The 14,560-nt window shown below is 44.2% G+C and overlaps 2 protein-coding genes across 2 annotated transcripts in view; both read left to right on the top strand.

The window, feature by feature from the left end:
• Positions 1–5,063, top strand: part of T265_09550 (hypothetical protein) — a gene marked incomplete at both ends in the record, with an annotated part of 24,917 nt that extends 19,854 nt beyond the window's left edge. Inside the window, one exon of the mRNA XM_009175655.1 lies at positions 2,068–5,063. Coding sequence (XP_009173919.1) covers positions 2,068–5,063 — 2,996 coding nt within the window. The remainder of the gene's footprint in view (positions 1–2,067) is intronic.
• A 2,289-nt stretch (positions 5,064–7,352) lies between these two features.
• Positions 7,353–8,456, top strand: T265_09549 (hypothetical protein; the record flags this gene model as incomplete). Its single annotated transcript, XM_009175654.1, has 1 exon — positions 7,353–8,456. One exon carries the CDS (start codon positions 7,353–7,355, stop codon positions 8,454–8,456), a length of 1,104 nt encoding a protein of 367 aa, XP_009173918.1.
• Between the last annotated feature and the right edge of the window lie 6,104 nt (positions 8,457–14,560).

Below are 14,560 nucleotides of genomic sequence, written 5' to 3'. Positions count from 1 at the left end.
ATGGCCAAATATGATCGTTCACTTGTTCGTTCTGCACAGCCAATGGCGGTGCTCCGGTCGTGAACAATTTCAGCCCCACTCCACTGGTCTTATGTTGCTAAGCCGTGTTTGGTGTGCTCCGCCAACGCACCTGCTTTACGAACGTGTCGTACGTGACCTCACCTCGGGGATGCGTCACTCTCTGCACATGTACTTTTCCCATGTCTGGGCGCCTCCTGACACGTCAGTATAATGGGTTTTACTGCGTTGGGTTGTATTGTCTACAATTCCGTCTTATGAACTTAGCATATATTTATAAACCGTGCGTGCAAAATTTCACCTGTGTGTGAACCCGAAACGCAGTTCGAGTTGGCTGCCTATGGAACGTCGTTGCACGGGGTCAGCTGAATGCACCAGCTAGTCATACCTGTCTGTCTCAACAACGTCTCGTGAGTGCTGCTGGACACCACAGCATCAACTGTTCAGTTGAACCTCCATGAAATAATAACTATGGGACAAATGTTGGGCATGCAAATAGCATCAGAAGTGCACCCAAATTTTCACCATCAGTTCTTACTTTCCCAGGTTCTACACGGTTCAGGTTCACATGCAACTTGCGACAAATCTGTTGTGCTCAGAAGTCAATCTACTTCGTTCGATGTGACAGGCTAGCCTGGAAGCAAACACCAGCCCACCATAACGGAGAGAAAGAATTCATATTTTCCTTGAATCCCCTTCTAAAAGAAACAAACTCTCTAGAAGGAGAAAAAGAAGAAGGATACGTATTCTGGTTCCCTAAATGTTTCATGCGCCTTTTCCAAAGACTACATCTATCGATTCCGGTGAGAATCTGGCAGGAATGTGTCAGCGAACTTTATCTGACCCGATCCAGCTAACATACGACCACCAATTACTGTTTCGAACATTCTCTAAGCTGTTTTGTCCAGCAGCATCGAGCACACCTACCCATTCCTTGGGAAAGAAAATAACGATGGAGAAGACACTGTCGCAACCCTAAATCCGTTTCCTGTTGTCATAGAGTATACATCTTTGTGTTTTTACATAGCGATAGTGAACCTGTAAGACCCAAGTAGTTTTGCATTTAATAAAGGAAGGAGTCTTGATGATACTAGGTCATTGAAAACGTAGCCAATACAACATTGCGATTCAGATCTAAGCTACCTCAAGTTTGAGGCACTCGGTTCACTTATCCTCATCTGACTGTGATGACAACCAAGGTCTGTCTAGGTGGCAGGCTTCTGAAACCCGGCTTTGACCTTTGACCCGTAAGAAGGTGTCTAAAAACTTCTGTTGGAAATCATGAGATGTGTTTAATTTTAGCGAATATACTCTCCTTTGCAAACTTATTTGGTTCTTCGATAGGCTCACCTGGAACCCAGCTGAACCTCTCGTTTGTGATGTTTCCAAGCAACTGAATGTGCTGCACCAGGCCGCCTCATGTTTCAGTCGCTACGACATTGGAGATATCGCGATACATGTATATATTTGTAATGCACTACTCATAAGGTTGCTGAAAATCCGTCGACAGCCCACGACCGGTTTCGCTCCTCTTGAGGCTCATCAGGTAGGCGCAGTCCCTGGATTTCCGGGGACTGTACTCTACTTGAAACCAAATTGCACGAAATTAGCGAAATATACTCATATGCAAACTAATTTGGTTTTTAAAGAGACTCACCTGGAACGCAGCTGAATCTATCGGTTGTGATGTTTCATTTTGTTAAGATGTAGAAGCGGGTTTGTCTGACGTCCAGTTATCGTTAGTACGAACGCAAAGACAAGCGCCTGTCGGTGGACTAGGTTTGCCAGTCTCCAATTAACAGGATAAACGCCATGGCAAATCAATTACTAAGGTTGCTATTTCGCTTTCTGCCTCGTGTCGATTTCCGGCTTCATACCTTGGTCTCTCTTTTTGTCCACACTTTTGTTTCATGATTTCCAGTTTTGTTCTTTCCTTCGCCCTTGTTGTGTAGTGCGAGTCATATTCATGTTTTGTACATATATCATCTAGATTCTCCACGAACATCCTATTCATATATCTTACATACTGATGTCTCCACTCTCTTTTAGAATTCGCCCAAAGATCAGCCTATTTCCCAGTCTCCTGGCTTCCAGCCGATTGGATACTCAGACAACCTCGACTTAATTGTCCAGTGTTCTTTGTCTTGGGTGTAGCCGCCACCTCACAAAACTCTGAGAGAATGCCCGGTAAAACAGGATTGTTGGACTTGTTACGCCTTCCTCAGACAGAAAGCACTCATTTGAAACACATTCAGCTTACTCCTCTCGGAGAAAGAGATGTGAACATATGTCTTCGGGTTTGGATTGCAGAAAACTATTCAAACCAGCATACTGTGGAGAAGGATTTACAACTAAAGCATGAAAGCGATACCCTCAATCCCCTGTCTCTAAGGTTGTTGCAAGCCATGAGACTTCAAGGAAACGACTTAAACGAACTGGAAGACTACACTCCATCAACTGTTCTGCACGCCTGGTTTGCATGCGCAGAACAGGAATTCGGGTATGAAAAGGTACAGTTCATCATGGGACATTTGTTGGCCGCTCGGTGGGGCTTAGATATGGAGGATTTGCTGACGTTGGGCCTGCACAGTATGCGCAACCGTATCCAGGTCACACCTGGTGTCAAAATGACGCATCGGCACACGGTGGCCGCGGTGAACTGGGATCAGTGGTTTACCAGTGTTTCGACAGATGAATTGGTGGTCACGTTTCTTTGGGTTATTCGGTTTTTCAATGCCTATCTCATCCCAACGGGGATTCTCTGTCGGCGCCGGGGACCTCCAGACGGATCAGCAATCTTTTACTATCTGAGGCATGGTGCTGTTCATCACGTTGCTCAGGTTCGTTATCTTGAGAAGCTGAACAACGTTCAAACTTACAGAAATCTCTCGTTCTGGGCTTTACAGGAAATGCAAATGCGTGGAGTTGCGTCCCTCTCAAGTTGGCGGTGGATTTTCGAACTTCCTTGTTATCTTAGCCAATCAGGTCAGTTTGAACGTCTCAGGAATTTGTGCTTCTTCAGCCCCACCTGGCTAAGCGAGGTGATGGATGTCAGCGTACAGTTCAACCAGTATTACACAAACGTCCATTTGGTGATGGAGGAAATCGTGAGATGTTTGTGTTACCTGAATGAAGAGAAAGTGTTATTTACGGTTGCCACTGTGCCGATTGAGAGAGCCAACTATGATCCGTTTGTCCTTGCCATATGCACCATATTAGGAGATGATGACGATCTGCTCAGATTGCTGACTGCTTTAGGTGGCTGGATTCCACGGATGAAGCAAGACCCGGTGTTACTGAATTCGTTGATTTACGGTACATTTTATTCCAAAAAAGATGGATTGGAAGATCTTGGTAAGTTGGCACAACGTGTGCAACATGAAATGAACAACCTGGTGTTGAAACCAATCAACTTTAACACTCAGGTCTCCATTGGGTGTGTGGATTATGTCGCCGAACGTCTCATATCCAGCTTCCAAAACTCGAGTTTAACCTTTGCAAGAACATCTCTCCATGTGACCGCTTTGGCGCATTCCCCAAATAGACGATATTTAGCTACCGCAACCAAGGATACAGTAACGTTGAAAGTGAAAATCGATATCTGGCAACTGTCAACGAATCAGATTGTTTGGAGTCAGACTGTTGGACTAGGATTGGTGGACAGAATAGATCAGCTGGTTTGGGTAACCAATCAGGCGATACTTGCTGTAGAGTTTCCTAAACACAGAATGACTGTGTGGCCAATCGATAAGGAGAAAAGTAGTTGGGGTGATACTTATTTTCAACTCAGCGACAATCGGGGCAAGGCACAAGAAAGTTGTTTAGTATATGCCGTGGAAACCCCGGTGGCAGGAATCTCCTACGTACTCATTTTGAATCTCGCGGACCTCAGGATAGATGTGTGGAGATGGAAATGGACCAGTTTGGAGTATATGCACACCTCCATCACACTAGTTGAATCAGAACAAATGCCATTGAAACAGTATAGTACCGAAGTGCACCACCGTCGAAGATCCTCTTTGGCACCCAAACCATCCATTGGTCTTTTTATTGCGGCTACAGTAAGGAATAACCTGTTCCACTTTGTTTGTGCAAGCAGAAACGAAGCTGTTGCAAGGCTTGTTTCCTTCGAACTGAAAGACAAAGACCTTGTGTTGGATTTCAAAAACAAAGTCCAAGAAGAATTGCTCAGCTGTCCGAATCAGGGTGCGCGTATTTTTGCCGTGGACATTGTGGAAAACGGACCTGTCGTTTTGGCTAGTAGAGCACCTTCTGAATATCCAATCAACAGCGGAGTTGTAGGTTGCTTGGACTTGTTTGATTTGCCCTCTGGAAAGTTTTTAAAACATATCGAAGGTGAACCAGCCACACTGGAATTTATCGAAAGCGGGCCATCAGGCGGTTTTGGTCTCATGTCCAAATCCATCCCACCACAATTGAAGTTATTCAGTTCACCAGACGCCACGAGTGTCGTAAGTGTTTCAGAGAGCTTCGAGAAGAAAATTAAGACTGATATTAGCATGGAAGTACTATGTTGGAACCTTGTCAATCGAACCAACTTGACGTTAACTAGTGCGGCACTGTTACCTCAGCTAGTTACCGAAGTGCAAAAGCCATTGCCTCTTCCAGTGCTGGCTGACAACTGCGGAGTCCGGTCGCTCAGTTTGTGTTTCCCGCGCCCAGTGAGTGATCCAAATATTATCTGGAATTGCAGTCCGCTGAAAAGGGCTCAGAAAACCCTGCAGGAAAATGCTGTGCGAAAAAAGTCCATTTGTACGCTAGTGGGATTAAATGCACCCAACAAGCAGTCCATAACGTATGTCTACCATGACGTAAAAGATGGCTGGCACTTTGGTTTACTGCTGGAGATGGAGGGCTCACACCTCGGTGCAGAAAGTTGCGATCGATATGTCCAGAAACTCTTCCAAGTGCAGCCTGTGGAATCGAAAATTTGGTCGTCAACGGATCGATTCCTTTTGGGAGGAAACTTGTTGGTCGTGCTGAGCAATTTGACATACTCGGAAGAACGAGGGGAAAGCAAGTGAGTGATGGTATTCTCTTAATCGTATTGTGCATTTTCGCGATTGCTAGAAGTTCGGAAGATATGAGCAGAAACTGGGGTGAAGTATAAAAAGCACAGTCTGGAAAGGAAAAATAGAATTCCTCCTCGAAAACCCGTAGTGCCACAGATAGTTTGAAAAAGTGTGTGCATCCACGAGAATAGAACGGAATGTGTGGTTGTCCTGAAACATAAATCCAGAAGTTTTCGAAGGAATCTTGTTCATACACTCATTAACATTTATAACAACACGATATCTAAAGTTTTCGGGGTGATTATTCAGAAACTACTGCAAAAAATTCTTTCAACGAGGCGGTAACGTTATTTTTGGGGTTTCTAGTCTGCTAAACAAACGGAGCTTCTTGTAAAACTCTGGATAAAAGTCAAATTGGAGTTTACCCCATACTGACCGGAACACATCCACTTTCTAATGTACTACTCATAAGGTTGCTGAAAATCCGTCGACAGCCCACGACCGGTTTCGCTCCTCTTGAGGCTCATCAGGTAGGCGCAGTCCCCGAGTTTCCGTCAACCTTATGTTCCACTTGAAACCAAATTGCACGAAATTAGCGAAATACACTCATTTGCAAAGTAATTTGGTTTTTCGAGAGACTCACCTGGAACCCAGCTGAATCTCTCGTTTGTGATGTTCTCAGGCAACTGAATGTGCGGCACCAGGCCGCCTCATGTTTCAGTAGCTACGATATTCGAGATATCGCAATGCATGTATATCTTTGTAATACACTACTCATAAGGTCCGTTCAATCGATAGGTGACGTAATCATATTCTGTAACTCATACACACTTCCTCAGTCTATAACAGCCACTGCATCAGTACAGAGCAGAGACGTAGATCGTGATTCATGCCTTCTATCCATACTGATGAGAGAGAGAGAGAATTCAGGAGGACGATTAAAATACGAACGGGTTTACGGTTCGTCCACATCGTGGACACCGTGTTGTTCAAGTATAAATAAGACTCCTTAATAACAGATTTGTTGTGTACAACAACAAAGATAATGCTTCAGTATGTCTTCCACGCACGTTCACTGATCCGTATGATCCGTTTGCCTAATTATGCGGCTTCATTCACTTTGACAGAAATAAACATGCAGGACTATAAAAAATGATCCGTTTATCATAAGGGAAAGTACCCAAAAGGTTGCTGAAAACTCTTCGGAAGGCCCACGATCAATTTTGTCCTTCTTGGGGCTAATCAGGTAAGCGCCGTCCCCGAGTTTCCATCAATCCAAACTGAACAGATCCCGCCAGATAAGCTCATTTGCGTATCAACTGGATTTTTACTGAAGACTCACCTGGATCTCTCGTTTATGATACTTTTCAACTGAATGTGCTGCACAAAGGCTGCCCCGTGTTTCAGTTGGTACGGTATTCGAGAAATCGCAGTATATTTTCGAAAGCGAAGCTACTCACAGGGTTGCTGAAATCTCTTCAACAGCCAACGACTGCTTTCGCTCTTCTTGGGGCTCATCAGGTAAGCTAAGTTGGAGAATATCATTAACGAGAGATTCAGTTGAGTCTCCCATGAAAACTCAGCTGCTAAGCAAATTTTTAGAACTATTTTGTTTAGCTTAACTTCTACCGTGTTCTACAATGAGTGAACTGACCAGAGACGCTACATTTATCCGCGGTTTAACCTCCGGCGAGTATAAAATGTTTCTCGTGAGTCCCCGAGATAAAAATTCTAGGAAGAACAAACTGCGAACTCAGCTTTCTTATTTGAATCTTCACGAAGGGCTTAGGTGCAAGTGAAACTTTATTTTCAGTGCTTACGGAAAACTCAGTTTCTTGCAGAGGATGAAACTGCCTTAATATGTAGAACGGAATTGCAAAAGTTTTGTGGAAGGACCCTGGAACAATTTCGTATTATTTTCTTGTAATCATTCTCTGCATGCCTGTAAAAAAGATTTTGTGACAGAGCTACCCTGAAGCCCCGTTCGGGTGACTTGTGCAGCTGGCTGTTTAAGGCGAATAGGATACTGATACCACTGACTTACAATGGTTGCTTGAGGCATCCGACAACGATGTATTCGGGATCACGATGACTTTTGTTGTTTTCACTTGGCTTGGAACCTGCTCATGGAAACAGTCCTTTGCTGAGTTGGCCCTAACAGCCCCCTAAGTGCACCTACATTGATGCCACCAGAAAAAGATGAATATATATGTTCATATTCCGTAAGACATGTTTGGTTCCATCGGTTCATCAAAATGTGATCTCCTGTTTTTTATTTTACAAAGAGAAGCCTTCAGAGAAATGGATGTATACAAGCTCCACGAACCGACTGCTGGAAGCAAACGGCACGAACTGACAAACCTTCGACATCTTACTGAAGTCACAATCATCCCCGGCTTTGCAGATGAACTTTTTGTTTGGAATGGAACCCACGTCGTCGGTGTGGGCAAAGGACGAAAGCATTTTTGCGCTTGGAGCTTGGAAAATGGAGTTCTTGACTGGAAAATGGTCCCAAAAGTTGAGCAAATTGACCCGTTCGGTATTCATTTTAGTGTGACAAAGCCTGTGGGCCAAGATGAACGTTATCCAGGAACGGCTGAAGGTGATGATGCAAGCCAGCAGTTAACAACCTCAGCAACAGGAAAGCAATTTTCCCCAGAGTCTTTGGCTGTGGGGCAATTCATTGTTAGTGGGGATGGATCCGTAATCGTTGCTAGCTTCGATCCTTTGTTGTGTTGTGTGTTTCTGCCGCACTGCGCACGTCATGCAGGCACTCTTAACGAGAGGTATGCTCGAAGCGGGAAGTCCTCATACTATCCAGCATCTACTGGGAACTCGATAAGTCTAGCCACCTCTGCCTTGTCTGACAACGGCGATTGGCTTGCGTACTCAGAGTTCAGTTCGGACGAAGGATCGGCTTGTGTCACTGTTTGGAACTTATATCCGCTGAAAGAGGCAGCTGGCAAATCATCAGCGGGGAAATCAAAAGTACCTTGGTACCGAAAACGGTTGACAAATCAGTCCGACGTCGTGGCCATTGGAGTCGGCAGCACGCGTTGTACGGTAGCGTTTGCCCAAATGAACGACGGAGTTAGCGTCTGGTTTGTGGATGAAACCCCCACAATCTGTCGACGCCTGACTCAAAGTGAGAAGCTAGTACTCTCAAACATGACACAGCCAATGATCCAAGTTTCCCCAGATGGAACGCGAGTCGTCGTGGCCAGTGGCAGTCCTGATCGCCAGCAACTATCCGTTTGGAAAGTTGGTAATGAAGACAACGTGCTGTTGGGTCACATATTCTCTCCCACCAATATCCTTGATTTTTCCATGGTATTATCTGAAACGGTTGTTGCTATCAGAGCTGAGAAACAGAACAAACCCCTATTGGTGTGGATTGGAGAGTAGTGTGTAGTTTTGATCAGCTGATTTTCTGGACATGAGCGGCCGAAAATTCGCTCCATATTACTACCAAAATTTCACACCCACCATGGTTCATTCATCTGCACCGAATAAAAGTCCACGTCGACCGACTGGAAACATGGAAGGGAAAGAAATCGGTGCACTGTTTTTCACTCAAATAAAAGTTAATGACTGGGCAGCATTTTTTGATTGGCTTATTGGAACGCATGCATTCGAAGGATAGACAGAGTAGAAAAAAGGATGTTCTGAACGAGAAACAACCAGTATACATGCTACCAGGTCACAATTTTCTGCTAAAATAGGGATATAAACCTGTTTGTGTAGAGTTCCGATTCTTTTCGGAAGCACCAGAGGGAGATACAGAGAGTAAATGACCAATTAAATAAATTAAATAAATAAACATGACCAATTAAATAAATAAACAAACAAATTACAGTAGCACAACTTTTTCAAGTTGAAATACGTTCTAGTGACTTGCTGCGCATTAATAATTCCTCTATGATGATGGCACCGTTCCCTGTCGACTTTAATTCACAACTACGTTTCGAGTAAATGCAGTTGTCATTTGGTTCAACGGAAATAACCGTGACGGTTTTAAAATCATCACTCTCAAATTTGGGGACATTGGCGAAATCGATACACTTCAGACGTGTACGCAAAATGTAAGAGTCAAAATTGATGAACGTAACTGCATTACAATATTTTATTAAGAAGTTACCTACATCACAATCGAGTGAAATCAACAAAAAACATTCTTATCAAAATATGAAAGAATTTTCCAGCCAAACTGTGCACGGCCGGTGTTTCGAACAAATGATGACAACCGAATGCTTCCAACCGATAGAGCAAAAATAGAACAGACAGTCATCAGAGCCGAAACAACTCTTTCCTAGTACTTTCACTTGTGTGATCCTTTACATGCGAATTCCAGGATAGTGTTAAGATAAGCTTTCAAACTCAAAGACCGATAATCGGTAACAACCAGTGCAGAATAATCGTTGAGAAAATGCCACAGTGGTTGACACGGTTAGGCCGTAAAGCTTCACACAGAACACGCCACAATCAAAGTTAAGCTGCTTTTAACTGTCCTAGAAAGTCAGAGTCGAATTCTGGAACCAGTGAATGTGTTTTGCGAGCGATTTAATTCACAGAAAGCTATATAACTGAAGTTCCAAAGAACACAATAGTCATTCCAAAGTACGGTATAACCCTGGCAGTGTTGCGGAATATAGATAGATGGGCTGCGCTACTCGGTCTGTCAGCCGAGCTTGACAGTTCCATTGCAAGCATTTCACCGCCAATCAAGTTGGCATCTCCAGTGCGGATTGAGCGGATCAGTCCCTACCTTACGGGTCTGTCTGAAATTTTGGTTGTCCGAATGCCACCAGATGCCTTAGAGCATTTCAGAGTGGAGCTCTCTGGCTCACTTAGGATTGCCCAACGTACTTTTTATGCGTGGCACATGGCGTTGAATGTACATTTTTGCCATTTAATCTCACACCAGACCCAGTATGACGGATACTTTGTGCCTGATGTGTGAGTCTTGACTGTGTTATCGCCTACCGCGCCTTGAAGAGCATTCGGTTGTTGGTCCTTAGAAACATGTTTCCATACCAAAACCTTTACATACCTTGGGATTCACCTCATCAGACTGGAACTGTTCTTGGCATGATTTCGAATGAGACCTCTCTCTTCTCCCATATTCTCCTGTTACTCTTTCGCATTCATCGCTTGCGGTCACTTTTTATGTTTGTGACCATGCTCTTCAAAAATAAATGATAATTAGCCTTAGTAAGTCTGTCGGGAACCGGAAATTCACAACCAACAAGTCATGTGTGAGGCCACAGTCGGTAGCAAAATGACCGTAATGCTCCTGTTTTTCACGGCGTCGGGTCCTTTGTCATCAGTTGTAGGAAACATTCCATGAGATTGCGATATGGTTAGCCTAAAAGTACCAAAATCACCAGTTAAACCCGACTGTCCATGGAAAGATGAAGCAAATGTCATACAGACATGTGACATACTTGGAGGCTGAAGTGTGGGTGTGGATGCATAGATAAAATAGACCGAGGGATGGAGTTTCCAACGCCTGACGCTTGTTATTCTAGGGCACTCTGCATGGCCTGAACAGGCTTTGTATGTGACCAGCCTTAACAACACCGAAAGAACGCCTACCAGATAATCATCGAGAATGAGGCGTGATTTCCCTGATTTGGTCTTATTGGAGAGGAATTGATGAAACAAAAACTATCTGGAAAACCACTATCGGATGAGTTTGGCACAAACTGGGTTTACCTGCTGTTATCATCTTATAGCATGATGGAGTGGAAGTCGATTCATGCACAAGCCAAACTGAAGCAAATGATTGGTTGGTCCCAGTCACGTGATCCATACCAAAACATATAAGCACTGCATAGGAGGCTCAGCTGCTCAAGAGGAATTTGCACCGAGGGCCGCTCGTGCCTTGGTGGCCAAGCGGGATGAGCTTGGGAGCGGCCCTGATGATTCGCAGCTCAAGTCCTGGCGACTTCACTCGATACCTTTTCGACTTTCCCGGTTAACATGTCACTTCGTAGGATGCTACTGCTTTTGCTGAGTCATATATAGCACTAAAATATGATTCACCAAGATGAAAGCAACCTAAAGTTCTGAGTGCGAGGTCTTGACTATGGTTACATATCCATGACTATAGTTAAGTTTGAATCGAGATTTCCGAAAACACAAATGTTGAGTTCCTCCCAAGCTTTCATTGGAAGGAATGATGCGGGTAGTCAGAAAAGGCTGTGTGGAGAAAGGCAGTTCGATGGATACGTTAAGGTTTGCAGATACATTCTGTGATATTAAGATTTTTTATTTTATAAACATCCTATGGCACGCCTTCCACGCGGAGAAGCAGAGGTATCCTGCAATAAATTATTAAAATTGCTTGCACTGACAGTCCATCTTTCCTTGGTTTTGTAGTGGTCTGGCTACCCAACAAGTTAGTTTAACAGGAGTGTGTGGCAAAGAAATAAAAATGATTACGCTGGGTTGGGTATACAAAAATAAAGAGATCAGACGGAACAGACTCACTAACAATTGTTCTCTTTATAATAGTTCGTCGTTGGCCCAGGTCAGCGAATAAACAATAATCCAATTATGTTGGTCCAGAGGTCTTCTTCTGAACAGTTCCCACATATAATAGATTCCGAAGATGTCTGAAATGTTTTGGTACCAGAGTTAGTACATGAGACTCGCGAATGACCGCTGCAAGCGCGAGCGAAATCAGAAGAGAGAGTCGAAGCACGTGACCACGCTTGTATTCTGTGAAATTGTACAAGTGCGCGTTTTTGTAGTTTTTCGTATTTAAACAAAAAACGATTATGCAATTGATGAAATACGCAGTGTTATAATGGAAGTAAAATAAAGGTACAAAACGGTTTACGCGCTTCAACCATTTAACTCGTTTTTTCTTGGCTTGTGCACAAATGCAATTTGAACGCGCGCGCTTCCTGGCTTGTGCATAACTAACCAATCAGAATGCTGGCTTGAGCATGAATCGCATGCCTGACAGAGTATCACGTGCTACGCGTCAAACCAAAACGCGCGCTTAGGACCGTTTAAAACAAATCCAAGCAGTCATCGCCAGATGAGATGCAATACGACGGTGTTACAACAATAGGGCTGCCGCGGAAGTCGATTTGACGCCCATTCGCCATCTGCGAGATCGGAGTTCGACACCCGGGCGGCTTACCTTCGCGTCGGAGCACAATCGAAAATGGGTATAGTTATTGCAAAAATTACAAGCAAAGACAACCAGACACCGGCAACTAGAGGGATGGCGAGCCAACTGTAAGCAGCGGAGAAAACCCGCGAAATCACCATCAGGGAAGCAAAACGGTGTTGCTATAAGCAGGCAAAAATCATCCTACTGATGAGTAGTCAGAGAAATGTGGAGTAACAGCTGATTACAGTCGATTTACCGTAGGAGTCAACATCCGACAAAGCCCACGTAGGTTAATCCAAGCAATCAGCTGTTTAAGCAGTGAGGCCTCATGAAGAATAGAATCTCACTTCGATGGTTGGGTTTCATTGAGGGATCCAGTGAAATGCATTGGCATCGGAACTGGAACTCGAAGCGCAAACACAACGTAACATTTTGGTCTGTGTGCTAGCAATTATTAGGGACAAATCGCCGTCATTATCATCCTTGACAGCAGCGCCAGAGGAGAATGCTGGTGCCCCACTGTCGAAAATGATGACTGTCAGAGTAGCTCATATTCCTAACTAGTTTGTCACACCACATTTTCCACCCCCAAACCTGGAGGTCCAAGAGACTGTGTTAGTCAGAGCTCTATTTATTTACCTACCAGGTATGACATCCTCTTGGGTGTCACATGCAAATTCTGAAGAATAGATCACTGGGATATGGGAACAAACTCAGCAGTGCTCACACCTAGAGCTATACTCGAGAGTAGAAAAGCCGTGAACAGTTGCTCACTTATGTAAGATAAACAGTCCGTTTGGTACACCCGGGTTGCGGAAATGATTCAACAGAATAATTTCACCTACTGAAGATCATCTTAGTGCGTCACCGTAGTATTTGCCACCTGTCCAAGAGTTTACACAAAGCAACTTGCTTCGGTCAACTTTTGTGGAGTTCTTGCGGATGCAGGATTGTCGTGAGTGTTGCATCCGGGGTACTTTGGGGTTCCTAAAAACAGATGACATTATATGATCATTTCCAATACAGTTGCATTCCGTTATTTTCTGTGATACTTTCTCGACGCCAATTCTGTACTAAAACAGAAGAGGTATCCTGCGTTGTGGGTTTTCAAGAGCCAAACAGGGTAATGTCAATCAACTTCTAAGGTCGTGGTGGTCCACTAGGCTGTCAAAAGACCACAAAAAGATTGTTTTGAAAGTACGCCTGAAATCTTCGACGAAAAGTCCTCTGCTGGTGATAAAAATCTAGGAGGGGTGGGATTTGGCCTGCGTGGTATCTGTTGGGTGCGAGGACATGCCGAGTCCAAGCACTCTGTTGAACGCTCTATCTAGGAGGACTTTGGAGCAATAAAATCACTTACCAGCAAGAGGTGAGTAACGAAGAGTTGCTCAAGTATTTGAATGAGGAACTGGTTATCTTCTGTAGGACTCGGGGTACAACAGTGGGCCACACCGAAAAGGAGAGAGTTAGACTCGCGCAGCGGGATTCGAATCCACACTGCATCGCAAAAAGGTGTATCAGAGAGGGCAACCCAGATAGGCAGGCCCGCATGTAAATGACCACGCCTGGGTGTGTCATACACTAGTTGAGAATAAACAGCATTATGTTTATCATCAAAGCAACCCTACCAGCCCTGCCTCCTTTTGAATAGGTTTAAAAAACATGGTAGTATTAGATGACATTGGAAGTTTGATTACTTAAGCAAAATGCCACCAGCGATAATCCACTTAAATGTGCAACCGGAACGGGCTAAATCCCAGCAAAATTATCAACATCCAAAACCTCATAGATTCAGCGAAAAACACTTCGATGTTCTTCTATTAAGCGATGCCTTATTCGATGAACCTGAAGCTACATTTAAGCCGCCAATGTCCGGTGGCCAGAAAGTTCATTGAACCCGTCAGGCAGTGACATCAACTTTTCACAAAATTCTTGACGTCAAAAACAACGAAGTTTTGGCAAAACGAATTCCAGATTTGTCCTAGGCCAGTCACATAGACACCTTGAATAGATCAGCCATTTGACGATAAAATTTCAGTCTTTTTGCCTATGACAACCAGGGATTGAAGGGATGCTGTTTCATTCCAATGTAAAAGATATAAAAATTGTTTGCTGCCCACATTATATCATGACACCGCAACGAGCAGCATTCCATGCATTCAATGTGTTAAATCTGCTGATTCGCCAGTCTGTGGCATCTGTTGGTGACCCGGTCCAGTATCCAGTGCCGGGAAAAAAACTCGCATAAGGGGACACAACAGCTATATTCCGAACAAGCGAGTGTGAGGGCGTGAGTGCGTGTGAGTGCGAAAGTAGAACGATCCGAAGCTACTTGTTGGAGAAACACTGTCTGAACTTGGTCCAACGCTGACGCACACTGTCT

The sequence above is a fragment of the Opisthorchis viverrini genome (assembly GCF_000715545.1).
Source record: "Opisthorchis viverrini unplaced genomic scaffold opera_v5_284, whole genome shotgun sequence".
Classification (NCBI taxonomy): Eukaryota; Metazoa; Platyhelminthes; class Trematoda; order Opisthorchiida; family Opisthorchiidae; genus Opisthorchis; species Opisthorchis viverrini.
This window is presented reverse-complemented; position numbering and strand designations above follow the sequence as displayed.